This window comes from Cystoisospora suis (genome assembly GCF_002600585.1).
Source record: "Cystoisospora suis strain Wien I chromosome Unknown contig_1725, whole genome shotgun sequence".
NCBI lineage: Eukaryota > Apicomplexa > Conoidasida > Eucoccidiorida > Sarcocystidae > Cystoisospora > Cystoisospora suis.
Window position 1 is genome coordinate 8,864 of NW_027154525.1, and position 20,762 is coordinate 29,625.

The following is a 20,762-nucleotide window of genomic DNA, read 5'->3' on the forward strand; positions in this document are numbered from 1 at the left end:
GTTCAGGCAGGCTGTGGTGGTGTTCGCCTTCGTGACCTACGGCGCGGCGGCCGTAAAGTGCGGGCTCCGCTTGTTGGACTCTTGAGGCACTACCTCTCAACTCCATCACCCCAATGCATCCTGGCCAAGCGTCGGCGTACTTCCCTTCCTTCTATCCGCCAACGGGTCATGCTGTCTCTTACCCTGCTAACTTCTATTATCCGCCCACCCATGTTCCGCTTAGCAGACCTTCAACGTACCCACCGCATGCTCCCGCTTCCGAGGAGCCTGTTGCCACGCTGGCCGATGCTTGTGTGGCCTCGCAGGGAACCAGAGATCTCTCTGGAGCAGATGAGATGTTCTGCTGCAACCCTTTATCCGGGGCCGGCGCTCCGGCTACCAGTACGGCAAATCACGGGGGTTTGTCAACAACGAGGGCATCACCTCAGGTCACACCAGCACCCTCTCCAGGTCCTCCACCGCTGACCTTGCGAGATTTTCTACAGTTGCTTGGAGAAAGCGTTGCGGTGCTCGAGGGCGTGCGCTTGTTGCTGCTCCAACTGTTGCAGTGGGGAGGTGACGTCGGAAGCCTTCTTCGCAGTTCGATACTTTTTCAAAAGACCCTCTCTTTTCTCTCTCTTTCGTTCTCTCGACTGGTCCGTCTGCCTTTTGCACTCCTGTACTTTCTGTTTGGGAAGACCGGGTCTCTCGAACGCAGCCCCTTTCTAACGCGCACAACGAGGGATCACGATGGAGACCGTCGCTTTGGCGTCTTGCAGCGAGCGTGGAGAGAGGCCCTTCTCCCAGCAGCGACGCCATCAGCACTGCCCGCCATCTCCCTGGCTTCTGGTCTGTACGGGGGCAAGGGTGAGCACGGCCTCCTGCAAGGGGGCACGGATACGGGCACCAAAAGAAGAAGCGCCACTGGATGGCTGACTACCATGATGTGGCTCGCAAGTAGCAACCAACAGCCCGGAGGAAGTGGTGGCAGCAGGCTGGGAAGGCTTGTGTATGCCCTTTTGGTTTTCGGTGTCGCGTATAGGCTTTGCTCTCTCTGGAAGAAATACAGGTAAAGGGTCTCTCGTCTTCGAATTCTCTCAATAGAATGCGCGTGCGTAGGAAGTCACACAGGCTACCCCAGGCAGTGCAGGTGTCTGTGGTTTCTTAGGACACGGATAAAAAGGGCTTTACGTCTGCAAGCCCAGTCAGCTCACATGTTGCACATATTTGGTCAATGCCTGTTCTGGGCCGAGATTGGGGCAGTTTGTGTGGCGAGACTAAAATAAACAATGTTCCACACCAGGTTATCTGTCTTTCGTATGTCTCTCTGAATACTGTTGAAGTTGTATGGGGTCGACTCCGGGATAATGTGACTGAGACTCTGCACCGCGCTGTAGCTCTGTTCTGGCTCAGGACAGTAACCTGCGAACGCACTGACAGTTCACACGGAGACTCCGGCGGCTGGGATGCTCCGCCCAAACCCAGAGCGTACTGGAGTACGATACACTTGGGATCTACAAAACTGCGCACACGATTCCGACCAAGTCGCGTTTTGACGAGATGATTGACTGTCTTTGCATGCTTTTAGGCGACTGCTGTCTGACTATAAGGCTGTAGTGGCACTGCTGAGGAAGCAACGCGCCGCTGCGGCCGCTGCGGAACAGGCCCGCGGCGAAAGAGAAAAAGAGAGTAGTTTGAATGAACGTCAGAGGCTGCTTGAGTCTTTCTTCCAGTCTTTCTGTGTCCACAGTTCCTCTCCTTTCTCCCCTTCTTCAGATAGGAGTAGAGGACGAGAACTCACTACGGCAAATAGAGCAGTTGTAGGTTTGTCGGGCAGCAGACGTCCTTCAGGACGGGGTCAGACTACCTCAGCTGAAGGATCCACGTTTCTCGAAGAAAAGAACACGTCCGAATCAGACGACGGCAGATCATCGTCCCCTCGATCCCCACATTTTCCGTTTGCCTCTTCCTCGTCTTCTACCGTCCTTCCGTCTTCGGTCAATGAGCCACTCACTCAGACACGTGGCAGCCCGGGTAGATTGGATGCTTCTCTCGGAGAGGAGTTGCATCGAATAAGAGGCTCATCTTCAACCTGCAGCTCAACCTGTACTGATCAAAGTGAGCAGGACCAGAGGAGGCTGCTGCCCGTGTTGATATGTGATGAACTCGAGGCGATAGAGAGAAAAAAAGCAGGAGCTCAAGGAACTTTGCTCGCTAGTCGGGGGAGTAGCACTGAAGAGCAGATCTGTCCGGCTGCTTCAGATTCGCTCTCTCGAGAGGTGCTTTCTTCCGTCTCTTCTTCTACCAAGGCCCCGTCGGCCACGAACACGCAAGCCTCTACTCCGCCTCGAGGTCTCACAAAGGGGAAGGAGGTACCGCTCAGTTTCTCTTCTTGTTCCTTGGCCCCCTCTCTTGGGTCGTTCTCATCATCCTCTTCTCGCCCTTTCTTTTCCGCACCCTTCTCTTCGGCTTGCAATGCCGTCGGCAGTTCTTGTTCTGTCTTCGCACCTCTTGCTTGCTCGTCGCATTTGGATACATTCTCTACAGCGGCATTTTCAGATACTCTCAGTCAACATCCCTTGCAGCCACAGAGACGTTTTGGGGCAGAGGAGAGGTTGAGCGAACCCCTTTTCGACGACAACCCATTCTTAGCTCTCGTTTCTTCTGAAATCGCTCAGGGAAGAGAAAAATTCGAACGCAACACACGAGCGGGGAGGGAGAACACTGAAGAAGGATCAGCTGGTATGCCTGCAGTACCGGTACAGTCCTGTGGACGGGTAGGATCAGAATCAGGTACGGGCGCATCGTCGGTGCTACCTGTACTTTCAGAAACAGGGGCTGCCGATGTACGGAAAGACGGTGCAGAGGGGAGCGGGGATGAGAAACAAGAACAGGGAACTGAGCAGGCGAGTACCACCGCCGATGACGAATTGTTTGGTGGCGGTCAAGCGAGCTTTCCAGAGGTTTTAGCTTCTGTGCCGGCTGTTTCCGAAACTGAAGAACGCCAAACTACGGGTTCCCGTGTGACGGCTGATTTTACCTTTCTTCCCTCTTCACCTTGCACTTCTTCCGCTAGTCGAAGAATTTCTTTTTGCTCGACAGTGCCTTCTGTTTCTTCCTCGTGTACTTCCACTTCCTCGTCTTCGTCTCTGTGTACCCCAAGTCCAGAGCCTCCTCCGTGTTTCCCCCTTTCTGCCTTTTGTCTCTCCCCAGCAATGGAAAACCGCACGTTGTCCAAATTCTCTGCTAGCGCTGAGGACCTCGGTAAACAGAAGACTCGCTTTCCCTCTTCTAACGAGGGAGAAAGACGAAGTCATCGCATCGCCTCAAGTGAGCACGTGACACTAGAATGCAGGGTAGCAGCGGCAGCTCCCAGAGTCGAGGACTGTTACACGTCTCCCTCGGGCAAGGAGGCGTCGAAATCCAAGGGAGTGGCATCAAGCCCTACAGGAGCCAAGAACCATTGTAGTTCCCAGCCGACGAGTGTCAGTGGCGCGTGCAGGCCAATAGGTCTGGCAAGCTCGCTCTCCGGCTCTACCTTCTCGGTTCTTGGACCTTCTGGCTGTACCTCTGCTTTGACGTCTACGTCTTCTCTCTGTCGTGCCCGTGGGTCACGGGCTTCGTCAACGATTCTGACGCACAAGGTGTCTGATTCTGCCGCACGCAAGCTGGTATGCCATTCTGACAGCCTGCTGAAGAAGGGTTCGGGGAACGCACTCCGGACGCTTTCAGTGCAAGACATACCGGCACGCGAAAATGAAGGCGATGGGGTGAGGCCCATTGTCCACCATTCCGGCGCGGCTCAACCCGAGGAAGGCAAGACCGGATACCGGAATAAGAACTCGTGCAACGGACACCCACGGGCAGACACGGACATTCATGAACTGAAGTTCCCTGATGGAGGGGTTCACAAGACTTCTGGCAGAGACAGGCCCTGGCACGCCAGTGGTGGAGGGGAACAGCTAGTTTCAGCAGCAGAGCATGGAGGAGGACGAATGGGGACAAGCGAAGACGGCGCTGCGTCGAGAGATGTAAGGCTTACAGATTCACGCTCCGAGCTTTGCAGCGAGGCGGGAAATAATCAAGTGGAAGGCGAGACCACGGGGGAGCTAGTAGAACAGAGCACAGCAAGTGATCAGCTGGCTGGTTCTGCGGCTGCACTACCGTGTTGTCTTGCGGTGCGCCCCTCATCTGTCAGAGATACGGCGTCACATTTGACATTATTTGTCCCTGTTTCTCCATCGACGTTTCCCTCTCAGCCGCCGGTCTGCGATTCTTCGGCCGTAACGCCGAAATGGAAGGCGACACAGGATAAGCGAAACGCGCAGAGCACCACTGTGTCTATGTTTTCTGTGGTGTCCTGAATCCACTGTCACGGGGCTTCGTATTAACGTTTTAGACGTAGAAGGTGCTCGAATTTGGGTGCGCCGCTGGGACCGTGCATTCGTTTCTTTTGTTAGGTCCTTGCTTGATTTCTCGGTCAGAGCTTCCGATTCCCGATACGGTTCCCCGGGGTGGATTCAGTCGGTTATAATGCCTCTGGAGATCAACCGGCAGGACCGTTCAACATGAAGAGGCGTTTGCTTTTCTTATGCATCGCTGCAGCCCGACAGCGTATGTAGCTAAACCCGGGTCCCCACTCCGCAGGATAGTGCAGGAATTCCAGCTGCCTTTGGCTAACTCAGCAAGGACGAGATAGCAGTCGTGTACATGAAGCAGACTTCATTGCGGCTGCCAGCGAGACCGCACCTCCTACATAGTCGCGATAACGGCAAACTGTCTCGCTTGCGAGAACGGAATGTGAAAAGGTTTCTGTGTGCTGCAAACGTTTTCACCATCAAATTCATCCCTTAGACGCTGCCCGGGCAGCTGCCGAGCAGCAAAGCTGTAAGTGTCATAACCAGCGGCTATCGAAGAAGAATGCAGAGACTGCTTCTGCAATCGCAACATCTAACGCTGGGACCAACTGGCAATACCCTTCGGTATCTGATGGCGGTGTCAAGCGGGGCTGTGATTCGTTCGGGGAGAGCAGGACTGGAAGGACAGAAGGGAGGGGCGTCCAGTTGGTGGCTAGGAGCGGAGCTTCATTTGGAAGAAAAAGGAAGAACACTCGGGAATCAGTAGAGGCAGTGCGGGCAGAATCGCCTGCGGGGTTCTCAGGAGAGTTCTATGAAGAGCAGTAGATCACCGGCCAACTCCTGTAGAGTAGCAACACGGAAATCGTTCTATCACTTTCCACCAGGGCCAGTGAAAGCCCCCAGGGGAGAGGTATTTTCGTACATGGGCGCCCACGCGAAGCAGAAGCGAAGGCTAGGAAAAGTATTTTCGATGTTGTACACCCGTTTCGAGGGTGGACACGACAGACGAAAGGAGTTTGAGCGGAAGCGGGGAGAGCGCACGAGCAGCTGGTTAGAGCGAAAACACGGTGGTAGCCACAAGCCGACACTCTTACCGTGGCGACACATAGGTCTCTCAAAAGTAGCCGATCCTAGTCGCAGTGCGACAGCAATGCGAAGCTCACACTCCGCATCAGGAAACGGACGCCGCACGGTTGTTATGTGTGCTAGGATGAGTTATTATCAAGGCCAAGCAGGCGCCTGTACGTAAAACAACCCGTCTACGCGTCTGACACATTGCAGTTGTTTGGCTTTTCAGAGTTCCTTCACATGCAATCTGGGGCATACATTCATACTCAACAATTCTTGAAACAGCAATTTACAAGCGTACGGCATGCGAATAGTGGCGACCTGCTTGCTGCTCTTGCAGAAGGGGCACCAGCCCTCGTACCCCATTAGACCGCACCCTGCGCACACACAGGCGTCGAACGCATCTGAACTAATCATCAGTCGTTCCATAAGTAGAGCGCTGCTTCCGTAGGCGACCAAGCAGTCTCTCTCCATTTCCCCAAGCCTCAAGCCGCCCTCTTTGGCTCTACCCTCCGTCGGCTGTCGCGTCAACAGCTGCCTAGGTCCTCGACCACGAGCGTGTATTTTATCTTGCACCATGTGCTTCAATTTCTGATAATAGATTGGGCCGGCAAAAACGTAGGTTTGTAAAGCGTCTCCGGTTATCCCTGACGTGAGAAACTCCTTTCCCGAGTAGTGGAATCCGTGAGCACTCAGAATCTCGGCTAGCGTGTCAACTTTCACCCCGCCAAAGGCTGTGCCGTATTGGCACGCCCCGATTTGCAAGGCGCTCTTCCCAGCAATCAGCTCTATCATCTTCCCTACTGTCATGCGGGAGGGGAACCCATGGGGATTCATGATGAGGTCGGGGCACCAACCCGATTCAGCAAATGGCATATCTTCTGGGGGGACGATCAGCCCCACAACCCCCTTTTGGCCATGTCGGGAACTGAATTTATCCCCCAATTCTGGAAGCCGCGTCTGTCTCAGAATCAGCTTGTATGTACGGCAGCCGTCTGCGTTATCCGTACATATAACCCTCTCCACGTAGGAAGGTACGACTGTTTTGTACCTAGCGAAAGAAGGCACGTACGAAGAGCTGTCAAGCTGCATAGGATCCCGTACGGTCTCCCTCGTGTTAGTAGGTGAGTACTTATTTACATACACTTGATCTTCTTCCAACAGTTCTCCTACACGGATAACTCCATCTTCTTCCAGTCCATCAAAGCGGCGAGAGGTCGCACCCTTGACGCCTGCAGCTCCTCCGCCGGTTGCAGCGTTTCCTGGAGTGGTGCGGCTTTGCGAGTTGTTCAAAGAAGCAGTCTGCGGATTCGGGACAGCTGAGGGAGGTGGGAAGGTCCTGTCCATGGCACCGTTGAAATACTTCTTCAGTTCAACAGAATACCGACGTAAAGCAAAGCAGCGCCCGAAGCCCCGGTCGACGGCTCCACGGTTTAGTACAATGGCGTCCTCGATGTCATAACCGGAGAAGCTCATGATGGCCACACTTGCATTCTGGCCTGCAGTATACAAGAAAGAAGGAAAAAGCGACAGATCAGTAACGCCGCAGTAGCGCGAGGTACAGAAGAGTGACGGAAAATACGCAAATCAATACTGTCACACGAAGGAACGGTACCGCTCGGAGAGCGGACAGAACGCCGACGTGCGTACCAGTTGCTGGAGCGAATCTCGAGCCGGAACCTCCCCTTTAATCGGAGCCCTCCCATCCTTGTCTACTTTAGAAGCAGCCATGAAGGATATCTCCTCATGCACTCCCGGAAAACGCACCATCGCACAGAGGAGAGACTAACAATGTTGCCCGCACTGTCGATCAAACTGCCGAAATGTGAGAGGCTAAGAACGCTCTCTGGTCGCTAACAGCTTTTCAGTGTTCTACAGAATCCAGGTTCATTGTGAAAGGGTCTGAATCAATGACGGCGCGCCGTCCCGGCTCAAAAATTGCAAAGATTTCCGGGAACAAGTCAGCAGCCTACACAGTGGACCGTCACGGCGATCTCGTAGCAAGCCTGTGGAGGCTGGGGACTGCTCGGGCCACACGCCGCTTACCTGCAGGAAGTTCTTGGAAGTGAACCAGATCTAGAGTCCTTGATTTGCAAAGAGGCTTTTGGGGATAAACAAGAAGGTAAAGTAGGGTATCGCATCGGTTGAACTGGTTGTAAGCAATGGCGCCCATGGCCTGCTTCCCCATCGCGCACTGATATGTGTTCCTCGGACTCTGGTTGTGGTTTGGGTACGCTATCAGCCCAGCCACCACACCCAAGAGAGTCAGCGGATCGATTTCTAGATGCGTTGTCTCTGGAATGATGTCCTCTTCCCTCAAGGCAATCAGCAGATTGTTCTCCTCGTTCACATCAACCCATTCCAAAATACTCGACCTTAGCAGATCCATGAAACACAACTCGCCGTTTTCCAGCATCGCCATATGCTCCGGCTTCAGCCTGGGACGCCCCTTTTCAACTACGATAAGTGGTCTAGACAGCCTGCCTCCATCTGAAGCAATATAGATAGCCTTGTGCGCCTCGTTGACATGTACTGACACGAACTCCCCGACCTGTCCGTGCCTTCTCAGCAAGCGAATATTCTTCATTAGCTGGCGAGGACGTCTGTGTACCCCAAGCAGCACACCGTTCAGCATGACCAAATACGTCCCCCGATCATGCAACTCCTCTCCTGTTATCGCATCCGCGTCTTCGACACCTAAACAGAAAGCCAGCGACGCGATTGGGGTCGGATCTTCGTCGGTCGTGATATGAGTCACAAGAGCGAGGTTCTTGACCAAGCCGCAAGACTCCCCTTCGGGGGTATCGCATGGGCACAGCATGCCCCACTGGGACGGCTGAAGAGCCCGTGGTCCAGAAACTTTCCTGCCTTTCTCGAACTGTGAGTTGATACGTGTCATCATTCCTAATGTGGCGATGTAGGACAAGCGCGAAAGAACTTGTGACACCCCAGAACGCTCCATGCGGAACCGCTTGATTGTCCAGTTGCCAGTGCTCAGCGCTGTTTGCATGCCCCGCGTGATAATATCTGTAGGGAGATTCCTGAAGCAGTCGGGATACGCAACGTCATTCTCTCCTCCCCTCCTTCCTTGAGCTCCCCTTGCTTGGTGATAGCGGCTAAGCGCGTAGTCAGCCTGCTTTTTGATTTGACTGCAGAACCGCTTGAAGAGGTCCTCAAACAAGAGCGAGAGCAGCTGGCCCGCTAGCTCCAGTCTCTTATTACCGTAGTAGTCTTTGTCGTCCATCAGCGCAGGGTCGCTAGCTGCATCGAGAACTCGCCGGATCATAAGGCACACAAATCTACTCTTGGCCCGAAAGTCGCTACCGGTCGTCTCGATGTGCGACAATACCACTCGATGCAGAACATCAACCGCCTCATCGGAGATAGCCTTGGGGCTGCGCCCTGCCGGGCCCATACGGTCAGCAGCCCGGGGAGCCGGTGAGAAGAAGCCTTTCGCCTGCATCCTGGGTCGGATTTTGCCGCCAACCCACAGCAGTGCCTGCTGCTGAGTCAAAACATTTTCGGTGTGGCAGTCCTGCAGTGACAGAGTCACGGCTTCTTGAGCCGTGCCTCCAGTAGAACCAGCAAGAGACGAAGCAGCGCCGATCATTTGCACAATCTCTTGGTCGGTTTCGATGCCCATGGCACGAAGGACTATACACGCCGGCAGGTCGTCGAGAAAAGAGTTGTGCCGGAGATAGAGCTTGTTGTTCTTCAGGACGATAGCTGTACGACTTTTTGACTCAGCGGTTGCGGAGGTCACGGTAGCACAGACGTTATGCTTCATGTCCATCTGACAGACGCGAAACAAAAAGAGCAAGTCTACGCTAGCTCGGATCCCTTGGCAGAACGCCCACCACAAGAAAAAGTCCTGATCGCCAAACACCGGCAATGAGGAAGCCGACTCACCGGCACTGCAAGGGAAACCGGGTCAGAAGACTCTTCAGGGAAAACAGCTGGGAAAGTGCGGACAGCAGGTGACTATAGACAAGGAACTATAGGCGAAACTGACTGCTGTGGACGTAGGGGAATGATCCCGCGAGCCGAATACACAAACACCACGGACACGCCGTGGGGCTTCCCGACGCGACACAGTTGACGGAATCGAGCAGGCCTTGATCTCAAAAGCGGACAACCAAGCGTGGCTGTTGAATTGATACGCTGGAACAAGGCTGCAAAAAAGTGTACAGAACCAGNNGTGCCTGGCAAAGGCCGATTTCAGCAGTCGACTCTAGAAGCTCATTCTGGTACTGCATGACGCCAAGGACGGCTGTTAAAATGCAGAACCGGATGTGTGCACGCGTCGCCTAGAACCCCCTCCACAGAAGTACTAGCAGGCTACGACGCCGTTGCACGGGCGTGGGCTGGCCCTAGTTTACTCTCACTAGAAAGTCGAAAGATTCCTCACTCGAAACGAACACTTACCTCAACGATGATGCGGTTCTTCGACAACTGCTCCTGCATGAGCAAGACCTGAAAAATGTACAGAGGAGAAACCAGCCCCGCCACTACGCTCAGTAGTCGTCACAGGCTGCGATAACGAGCCCACAAGAGCGGGCCGCCACGGAGACTAGCGCCAGCGCCAGCCGTTGGTGTGTGCCCGTTGACCGCTAAGCGACAAATGCTGGGACATGGGGTAGAAACCACTCGGAAGAGGAACGCCCGTTACAGACACGAGCATACCCCTGGCAAGGTACTGTACCAACGAAAATACCACCGGGCAGGTGCCAGGCACCTATAAAACACACGGCACGCGAGTAGAGGCACTTTTGCACCAGCACGAACCAACCACACTCCCTGTCCTGTCCGTGACAGAAGACAGATGCACGCGTGCTCAGACAAATACAGCGCCTACCCGAGCCTGCCACTGGGAGCCCTTCGCTTGTGAGCAAGCAGAGTTGTTTTTCAGACTGAAGGTAACAAGTGCAGCAGAGCAACTACTTGCACCGCAGTTGCTTGGGAAGCCGCAGATCCCACATGGCTCGACCGTTACGGACAGGAAATGATGTTCATATTAAGTTGCTGTCCTACGCAGCTTGGTCCATTTTACAATGAACTCGCGAATCGCTCGGCGTTAAAATCAGTCGCAACCAGTTGTGCCTGTTCGTTGACGCCTCTTCATTTCTTACCTATACACTTGTTCCGGTGCACCGGCCGCTGCCGGAGGACACCTCAGAAAGCTGTGCACTCGCAGTAACTAGCCCAGCTGTATACACATCTTAGTGTGCCGTTCTATAAAGGTTGGTTGTCTCTACGTATACGATATAGACAGGAAACAGACTCCGGTATGAAATGTCGTACCATGTTCGAGGCGGCAAGGCTTCTTCAGCCACGCAAGCTCTTCCCGAATAAGTTCCCCCATCTGCCAATGTCTTAAAGACGCGGACGCGGGCGGCTGTACTCAGGTACCCTCATGCTCTACCAGCCAGTCCGCTCTGAAGAAGCACTTCTCCCGTGCGTTTACGAAAACAGCAGAGAACGTGAAGCGGAGACCGACAAACAAAAGCCCTAACAAGCAAGCATTAGTCATTGCTAGATCAGCTGTCAGCAGGCATGCGTATGTATCCCATACAACTAGGAACGGAGGCCCACTTCAGTACATGTCTATACACGAAAACAGTTAGCTATACCTTTTCTGTTCCTTTTATGACGAAATAGCCCCCGGGATCGAACGGGCATTCTCCAAGTTTCTGTATAGCTTGGCGGTCTTTTCCATGTAGAACGCAGACTTGGCTCTTCAACATCACCGGAATGGATCCGATCTCCACATTCTTTCTCCGAATGATTTCCTCCCCCTTGCTGTATTCAGCATCGACGAAGACTGGCGCAGCATACGTGATCTCGCGTATACGGCATATCCTTGGAGTTAGCCGCTGCAAGACCATTCCTTCTTCGTAGCGAGGAGTGCCCACTGATATACCCAAAAACTCAATGAAGAACGAAGGATCTACATCGCTCTTCACTAAGCGATTTGAGGGAGCGCGAATGATGTTCTTCAGCTCCGTGTTGACGAAGAAGTTATACGAGTCAATGTGCTGGTGTACCAGACCTTTTGCTGCGAAGAATGCAGGCAACAGACGCCACTTGTCCGGGACTGAACAGACGGGGCGGCCTTCGGCGTGTGGAGCCCCACTGTACGGACATGTAGAAGAGGGAGAAGAAGGCGCAACAGCAAAGCGAACGGATTTCTTGTCTTTTGTTTTTGACTCGGCTCTGCTGGAACCAGTCGGCTGCTGGCCATCAGCGTCAGAAGTAGATTGCACCCACGCAGCTTCCTTCTTCGCTAAAGGAGAACTGAGGTAAAAGCTTCTTCCAGGATAAACGTACGGCACCCGTGTACTCGGCACAGTGGAGGCATAGGGGAACCTAAGGCTGCGAGATGAGAAAGCGGCCGCCTTTCCATCTCTTTCCAATCCGTCCGCAGCAGGGCGACCTGTCGCGGTGCACACGCGTGAGCGAGAACATTCCTCAGCGGTTGGGGATGAAAGAGAAACTAATGGATCCAGGGAAGAACTATCCTGAGACAGGCTCTTCGAGACCGCTTGAACCCCGCCGGGCTTGTACGAGAGGGTTGCGGACCCCGACTCACTCGGGAGACTCGGCGAGTTCATTTTTGAGCGTCTCGAGGTGGAGCCCGGCTCGCAGACAGACCTCGCGGAAGGCGCTCAAAACCACAAGAAAGCCATGGTTTGAACAGGTCAACGCCCCTACAAGCCGTGCAGGCCATGCACGGCCGCGGCTCCTACCGTTGCGTTGAAAAGACGGCAACCGGAAAACAAGTGACGGTCACCCTCTTGGTTCTCGGAGATACGATACTGGGGTGCAGATGGCGGCTACGAAGCTCCCAACCAAACAAGGTCATCCGCGGACGATCTGGAACGGACTGCAGCGGAGCAGCTACCACCCGCCGCGTACCGGACGCCGCGCGAAAACATATGGTGGCGAGACGAGAGAAACCGGTCGAGCTGAAGAGCCAAGAGAGGATGGAACGGTCCGTTCTGCGGGGCTGCTTGACCCATTAAGACCCCGCCTCGCGGCTTGCCCGCCTAAATGCCCTCCACTTCACCTTAGTACGATGCAAGCAGCATATCGCAAACTTACGTCACGCAGCAGAGCGGACACCCCCGCACAGTAGAAAACAGTTGGAGCAAATGATACAATTCAATCTTAAGAGGGAGACTGCCATGCTGCCGCCCCACCACCAGCCGGAGTCGGTTAGGTACACACAAGGACACGGGAGAGCAGGAAGCACAAAGATCTCTCCGCGATGTAGAAATAATGGGGAATCATGTCGTAGTCTGTGGAAATAGCTTTAAGGACATCGAGGCTAAACACCCAGTCCGGTTGGCCTCGCACTCGACGTCTCATAGCTTAGATCAGAAGAAGCCGCGGCTTCGATGATCTTTCAGTCCCGGGTACGCAAAGACGCCCTGCATGTTCCCGCGTACCCGGAAATTTCCCACCGCGGGACAGCGGATCTGTGCCTTTGTTCACGGCTACCAAGCCTCTGGAAAGTCATAACAAGAAGCCTGATCCTCCTCTCCAGATGGGATGCTTGGTATACTTTCTTCAGTAGTCGCTTGTCGTTATGTTGTAGGGAAGTTTTGCTTGCTTATCGACTTTACAGGGGTGGCCCTAGGACCACGCGGCGACCTGTTGGTCTGCCTCACTGCGAAAGCACAGGCGTCGAACGCATCGGGGTTCTGAAAACAGCCCGTTGCCTGTTGGAGTTTGCCAGGGGCCATAAAATTTTTCCGTGGCGGGGCGGTTCTTTCACTGTGTCTGTATTTCTGGTTACCATCCAGCGCAGAAAGGTGTCGCTGTGGCACCTCTCTGTAAATTATGTACGAGACTGGTTGGACCGTCGTTTTTGTTGTTTCTCCAACACAGTTCTTCCGCATCTTCCTGCCCGGGTATTCGAAGCGCAGTACGGGTTTTTCACGTCTGTTCTTTCCTCAATGTGATGCTGCAGCGACCAAAATTTGGAGTGATTCTGGGTTTGTCGTTCCACTCTGTCTTGTCCACTCCGCACGAAGCCCCTTGGACTCTGTCGGTCTCTTTTTTGCCTTCCCAACTTTCGTCCGAAGGAGATCCGGCAGTTTTCTCGCCCTGGCGATAGCGGGGGCCGCGTTTGTCGCCGGTTTTCAGTGGTTTCAACACTCATTCCCCGGACAGGGACAAACAGTCTGCACGGCAGTCATGCTTCGCACGCTCCCGTCAGCCTCATCAGTCAGATGCAGTAGCTAAACCGTCTGTGTACGCCTACATGCGACAGCTGCAGATTGGCCTCTACGCTGTGGGCTCTCTGTTGGTGTTTGCGTTCATGTTTCACCAAGTGAAGGCGAGTCCGCCTCTGTGGCCCGGAAACGGCAGCACTGAGTGGCGAGTATGTTCTCTCGTTGCAGGCCCAGCAGCGAGCTTCCTGTGGAGAGGGAGAATTTTTGCTTTTGCCATGAGGACATGAGAAGGGAATGCCAGGGCGACACTCTTTGTTTTTCCTTCGCCCTGCGATGCCTTCCTTCCATACGTGCTCTTTCCCGGCAGCTGATTCCATTCTCTCCGGGGACTTGTGGTATCAGCCGCCAAGCTTATCCGGACGCGTAAAGGCGGTGGCCGACGTGTCGTTGCTGTTATCATAGGTGCTTGGACAAGAAGCTCGGAGTCATGCACCACGGAACAGTGGCTTGCTCCACGCAGCTAGACGTTCGGTGACCTGTTTGTCTTCTTTGTTCAAAGGTGTGTAGGACGTACTGCTCCAGGGGTCTTTTCAGGGACTGTCTTTCGTTCGACTCCTCCCCACATCTCTCCTCGACCGCCACGTTGTCCATGCTGCACGTAGACCAAAGAGGTTGTAAGGCTGGGTCTTTTTCTCCTGCTTTTCCCTCGCTGGCTGCCCACTCCGTCTTCACCCCCGTGTGCGATGGTCTCGATGTTATTTTCCGTTGTTTGAGTACTTTCCGCGTTGTCCCTTAACCGCGATGCTGTTCGGCCGTCAGCGTCGTCGGTTGATTCACTGTGTCCTTCGACCGCCGCTGAGAGTGTGTATCGCCCTCCGCCCCTGTGAAACCTTGTGTACTGTCTTCAAAATGGCTTCTCCTTGTGGCTCTCGCGCTCAAGCATATCGAGTTTTGAGCTCCGTGACTGTACGGCATTCGTGCCGGGGCTTTGATTTTGGCTTCTAATCGCAGAGTCCTGTCCAGTATCATACTGAGGGGGGCCCCAGTCGGCCTGAGGAACTGTCCGTCTTACGTGTCCTCATTCAGTTCAGGACGTCCTGGGTTAGTTCGTGCGTGTTTTTTTTTTCGTGCTGTGCTTCCATTTGATTGTGTAAGAAGCCGCGCGTTTCTCACCCTCTTGCTGTCATGGTTCGTTCTTTACTTCGGGGACTGGAAACACTGGTCTTCGCGCCCCCAGGACAGGGGCTTTCTCCTTTGCGCATGATAACGGCACTCACGGCCTTTCCTTTTTGCAGGGTAATTTGCTTTCTCTCAGTCAAATTCCGTCAACATGTCTTCTTTCCGCCAGCCAGAGGGGTCTGCCGCAGTCGCGTCGCCTCCTTCTAGTAGCGATTATCGTTCAGTGCTTCCAGCTGTTACACCTCTGGAGCTTCTTCCGGATGAAGATCGGCGTCTTCTGGTGCACTTCAGACACATGTTGGATACGATCACGGGCACCATGGACGTCATCACAGCGGCTAGTGAGGTTTTCCTCTCAAGAGGGAACTATCCTGTGGTGCACCACCTCTTTGGTGCGTGGACAGAAGCTCTAGCGGTTCAGCGCGACAGCGAGAAGGTCCTCTTCCTTTTATACGTCCTCAACGATGCTTTGCAAAAAAGTGCCTCACGCAGATGCCCTGCACTGCTCCAGCTCTCCCGAGATCCTCTGCGAACGTTCTGTCTTCAGGTGTGTAGACACCACGGCGGAGTTTTGGAAGCTTGTCAGCGAGTCTTCAAGATTTTAAAACACAGAAGAATATTTGGATCCGAAGACGATGATGGAGACCGAATCTGCAATGCGTTCCTCGCACTCCTCCAGGGAGACGCAGAAGTCGGTGTCCCCAATGTTTCCCTCGATATACTACGGACAGCGGAAATACCCGGGACAATTTCTGAAGGAGGTGCGCGTGGCTCGGGAGGAAGTCAACCTCATGGCTTGGCAGCAGGACCCGGTGGTCGCGGACCCATTTCAGCGCCGGGAGGCGGGCCCGGCCATCTAACAGGGAACACTGTGATTGACACATTTTGTTTGCAGTATCCTTCCAAGGCGGACGAAAGAGTCGCAGAACTTGTAGCTGCGAGATTTGAAGAAGAACCTGGTGAAACCGCTTTTCGGGATAGGCTAAAGGAGGCACTCCAGGTCATCGCTGCCAGCCGGTCAGCAATTGCCGATAAAATACATGCAAGGTGAGCTTTCCGGAGGCGCTCGCCGGGTTCGTTCTCACGGAGCGGATACGTCTTCTAACTTCTGTGGCGATCTGCGACTGCGGCTTCCTATTTACATGGGTCGCGTAAGGGGGCTCTCGGATCCCAGAATGCTTACAGTCCGTGTGTATGTAGAATGCTGACTGTCGGGACGCCCGGATTTGTGGCGCACACTTTTTCTTGTGCTGCCATGGAGTAGGGATGAGGTCGGTTTGCCTTAAGCAGGAGGAAAGCGAGGAGCAGCCTACGTAGGACTTCAGGTTCCATATTTTCTTCCCCCTTGGCGGAGTTTCGTATATTTACATCCTGCCCACCACAAACTGCACTGAGAGGAAAAGTCGGCGTAGCTGGTAGCTCGATCCACAGGAAGTACCAACTGTTCATTGGTAGTCACGTGATACATTCCGGCTTGTACAGATGGCCGTGTGCGTGTAGCGTCAAAAGTTGCGGAAGACTTTTTTGCGTTGTTGCGGTCCCGAGCTGCCAGATGTTCCATTGCCGGCGAAGATTTTCGTGCGTCGTCTTCAAGTGTTTGTGTGTAAGAGTGGGCAGACTTCTGTGGTCGCTTGTAGAGCGTACATTTCTTTGGCTCGTTCTGCTCTCAGACGAAAGCTGGAACAACAGCTCGGACAGCTCCAACAAGAACAAGAGGCTTTCCTGGAGCAACAGAAGAGGAAGCGCGTCAAATTCGCTCAGTGCGGGATCCTTCCGCAGGAGGACCAGGGTGTTACCGAAGAGGAATTGACTGGAAGCAGCAACGGGGAGGCGAGTGATATCGAGCAAACCAGACTGAAGAATCAGATCAAAGCCGCCCAGGCAAAGGTTAAGCTACTGATGGAGCTTGAGTGGAACAAGAGAGTTGAACTCCAGGTGGGCGGTGGGGTGAAGTATGCCTTGGTGCCGTCATGCTTGCCTATCTCATCACTGCATCAACCACGTCTTTCCTGGTTCCAGATCAAGGTACTGTCCGATGACATATATGCGGTAGTCCTGTCGGTAGACGCATTCAAACACCTGCACTCTATACACGTGTTTTCGGGTGAGTATCACCTGCGTGGTTAGCGACCAAACATCACTAAGGTGATACAAGTGAGACTGCTTTGCCACCGAAGTTGAGTTTGTAGGGTTGGTTCTCGGCGAGGCGCGTGTGCACATCTGGTGATCAGAAGCCGCAGAGCTGGTGCCGCAAATGGCAGGCGGGACGTGGTTCCCCCGGTTCTAATAAATGAGAGGCAGAAGCACACGAGTGGATCCGGGGTAAAGCTCGTTACGGGAACGGGCCACGCCACGGAAAAACTGCAGTTCAACGAAAAGATCCATTCGTTCGTGTGCCGGTGCATGGCCGTGTTGGCGTTCCAAGTGGGCGGAGTCTCAGTCCTGTCCTCGTGGGGGTCTGTGTTCCGCTGCACACGTACACGCAGCAAGCCTCTCATAACTGCGTCTTTTGTCCAGAGCGGCTCATTTGCGAGGGAGCGAAGGAAGACGAGGATGATACAAGCCCCGGGTTTATGAGTATGTTCTAGGGGTGTCTCTGTGTAGAGGCTCCATTTGGAAATCGTGGGTTTCGCCGTGGACGCGGGCCTGCAGCCGTTTGCGTGTGCGAGCTTAGTTACACCCCTTCGGCTGTTGAGAGGGGTCACCTCGGTGTGTCTGTGTATATTTTCATTTCTGCCGGTGTGCGAGGAGTCACCGCACTTGTTTGTCGGGTGAGTGTGAATTAGTTTCCGAGTGGGTCTACGGACTATTTTTTGTACTTAGCGGAGGTGTAGCTGCTGTTTGGGGCCGGCTACGCGGTCAGGCCACAACTACACCAGACACATGCCACAGTACGTAGCTCGATGGATAGCCACCATTCTGATAGTCGCTAAAGAATCCGAAATTCTTTCGCCTTTGGTTGGATTGTGCACAAAATTTTCTCTATCAGGAATGTTTAGTGACTCTGGCGCGGGCGATCGAAGTCCGCATGGACGAGGTCCTGGCTCGTCATGTCCGGTGCAGGGAGGTGAAGACAGTGCTTGACAGGGCCCTTCACATGGCTAGCAGGCAACAACGTCAAGCTCAACGCATGCGGGATGAGAAGCGCGCATCGCAAGCAGGAAACGGGGGAGAACAGTCCGTAGCTTTTGGTGCATGTGGCAAAGGAAACGCAGGCGAGAATGGCCCAACAAAAAGTAGTACTCCTAGCCCAGCAGAAGAGATGCCGAAGGACGACAAAGCTGTGTCCAGCAGGGAAGGAGAACCCAGTTGTTCAGGAAAGACACAAGCGGAAATAACACTAGGGTTGCCAGAGTCCAGTCAGCAAAGGGCTGCTGTAGAGAGTGTGGCAGCGGGAGAAACAACAGATCAAATTCTCGAAGGTGGCGGAATGCATGAAGTACAAGGGGGCCTCCGAGAAAACTCAAGTGGAGGAAGAGAAGAGAGGGGAAACAAGGGTCATAACACAGAGAGCCTGGATGGAAGTCACGAGGAAAGCCAGTCCTCGTCCGTATCAGCGATCTGATTCACATGGTTGTTTCAGACGGGAGGCAGCCAGTGTGGCGGACGGAGTGGGCCACTGATCTAGTGTCCGTCGATTCTTTTTTGCAGATTGTTTACATTCCTTGTCAAGAAGAGATGACCCAACTCTGTCCATGCCTTGTGTGAACTGATGGAACGTTCATCGGAACCTACGGCGTCTGCGACTAGGAAGAGACGAAGGGGGGGTACGAGCCTTGCAGAGACCAAAAGGCAACAGAGGTGGGACACTACTTCTGAGGCAATTTGCGTGCCAGCCCCCATACATACATGATCAGATGTCAGTGTAGATTCAGGACATGGTTTCGACGGTGACTCTTGTTGTCGCCGTAGAAACCCGTGCTTTCACACTGTCGGTTCGAAAAGAACCGATTTTTTTCTCAAGTCTCCTGTCACCGTCGGTCCCCCGCCGATTTCCCGTGTTTGGCTCCCTTGGTGAAAGGGAGATTGAGGAGCACACCGGTACACCGGCCGCTTTTTCCAACCGGCAGTCTACACAAGGCGGCAGTCTCGAATAAACGGCTAAGCAGCAGACGTGTCTCCTTACGGGTTGGGACGGCCGGTGGATTCCGTGGCGACGGTCTACGCATGGCGCGGGGTCTATGTCAACACCGCTCGCCGCGTCCTTTACGGAAGATGTCTTTCGAGTGATATGTTATCTACAATAGTCGGTGCGATCCCCGGGCAGTGTCTCCCTCGCGTGGTACACCAAGTTTCCTTTTTCTGTGCAGTCACGATCGTCTTTTTTTTCTTCTACCGGAGTACTTCAGGTCTCCGATTGTTCTCTCCGGCAGTAACTGTGGGTGTTTTCGTCCTCACTCTCACCTCCAAAGATGTTCGCAGCCGGAGTGTGCTCCAGTGCACCTCCCATCCAGCATCGAGATTGCCTGGCTGCACGCAGTTCTCGAAGAAGTGAAAGCCGGAGCCTTGACTGCTGAGAACGCTTCACCAGCAAAGACTGCTCACACACTTCCATGCTCTCGTTTTGCGCGTCCTTATCCAGAACTCGTACAGAGATCCAGTTTCGGATTTACCTTCGTAGGAAGCCGTGTTCGATGTGCGAGCTCGTCTCCAAACCGTCGCATGCACCCCCGAGAGCAGGTGGAGGAGTTTTTCTCTCTTCTGATGCAGGGTGATTTTCGGCGTGACAAGGCTTACGTCTGAGGACCGCGTTTTTTCTCGAGTGGCCTTTTCAGTCACAGGCCCTCGGACATGAAACCGAGCGTGTCTCTGATATGTTGCCAAGCCGGTTCTGGCCCTCTTCCTGCAACGGAGCGAGCGCGAGGTCGCTGGTTCCTCTTAAATTTTTCAGTCGCTTGTACAGCAGAGAAAAAGGTAGACGTCATTCACAATAGAAGAGCTCTCTCAGCATACGCATTAGAAATAAGACCTGTGTTAAACACTCTTTTCACTTACCCTCGCTGCTACAAGAGCAGACACGAGTGTGCACCGCATGGAGCAGCCAGTCACTTTTCTTTTCCTCGTAAAATCCAAGGCAATTCAAGTATACATCGATATACTCGACCCGTCCTGCCCACCAAGGAAGGAAAAAAGCTTCGAGAACACATAGTCGGGTCGCACACTTTGGGTACATTGAGACACTTCGACCACACTCGTAGAGCCGGAATCCCGAGTTTGGGCAGAGAATCAACTCGCCACCGTATATCTGTTTAACTCGGTGAAGGGACCTTCTATGTGACAATAGTCGTTGCCGGTTCTTTCACTTTTTCCCGCTTGTCCTCTCCGGAAAAGAAGAAAGAGGCCGAGCTATTTCCCTGTCAGTCAATGCGTGTATATCCTATGCATAGTTCTGCTTACACACACCTGTAGACCAAGTCCCTCAGGAGGGCACGGATAGCACACCCTTCATGAGCCCTCGACAATGGTCCTACCATCGTAGTGGCATCTGAAGATTATAGTCATACCTCACGGCCGTTATTACAAACCCCACCACCATCTCTTCTCCGTTGTGCTCTGTACGATCCTTTATGTAGGGCAGTAGAGTGGTGCATCGGTCTGGCGTGCGCACTTCGTTCTCACTCACGAAAAACAAGTCTGGAAAAGTGGAGTATTAAACTCGGATGTCATTATACGCAACGTCCTGTTTAGGACCTAGCTGACTCTTGTTTTGGGGCCGTTCGAGATGAGGCTCTTTCGTAGGATCTGTGACAGCTGCTACACAGCATTGGATGTCATGACCTTGAATCAGTTACTTTCCTTCTGCAGTAGCTGAACCCAGTTCCAGGTAATGGTTTGTAACAACTACAACACGAAAGTAAAGTGCGAGTAGCTTGCGCTTTTCTCCTCACTTGAAGGTCTCCAAAGCGTTACACAACACGAGTCATTTCCTTCCAGCATTGTCGTACCGAGAGAACTATGGTCTCCTGTAGATTGGTCAACAGCTGAGGCACGGGGCCACTAT

At 53.7% G+C, this 20,762-nt stretch overlaps 3 protein-coding genes across 3 annotated transcripts; 2 read left to right on the forward strand and 1 right to left on the reverse strand.

Annotated features, from left to right (window-relative positions):
* Window positions 1-285: 285 nt before the first annotated feature.
* Window positions 286-4,753, forward strand: CSUI_003823 (uncharacterized protein; the record flags this gene model as incomplete). Its single annotated transcript, XM_068064018.1, is given in 3 exon segments — window positions 286-291; window positions 306-1,048; window positions 1,568-4,753. 3 exon segments carry the CDS (start codon window positions 286-288, stop codon window positions 4,341-4,343), a joined length of 3,525 nt encoding a protein of 1,174 aa, XP_067924001.1. The 3' UTR covers window positions 4,344-4,753.
* An 864-nt stretch (window positions 4,754-5,617) lies between these two features.
* CSUI_003824 (dna-directed rna polymerase iii) lies at window positions 5,618-12,716 on the reverse strand. Its single transcript, XM_068064019.1, has 4 exons — window positions 11,036-12,716; window positions 9,831-9,878; window positions 7,452-9,198; window positions 5,618-6,904 (listed from the first exon to the last, which is right to left on the reverse strand). Exons 1-4 carry the CDS (start codon window positions 12,014-12,016, stop codon window positions 5,631-5,633), a joined length of 4,050 nt encoding a protein of 1,349 aa, XP_067924002.1. The 5' UTR covers window positions 12,017-12,716; the 3' UTR covers window positions 5,618-5,630.
* A 210-nt stretch (window positions 12,717-12,926) lies between these two features.
* Window positions 12,927-19,590, forward strand: CSUI_003825 (uncharacterized protein). The gene is made up of 3 exons (XM_068064020.1): window positions 12,927-15,808; window positions 16,432-16,696; window positions 17,751-19,590. Exons 1-3 carry the CDS (start codon window positions 14,913-14,915, stop codon window positions 18,324-18,326), a joined length of 1,737 nt encoding a protein of 578 aa, XP_067924003.1. The 5' UTR covers window positions 12,927-14,912; the 3' UTR covers window positions 18,327-19,590.
* Window positions 19,591-20,762: the final 1,172 nt, after the last annotated feature.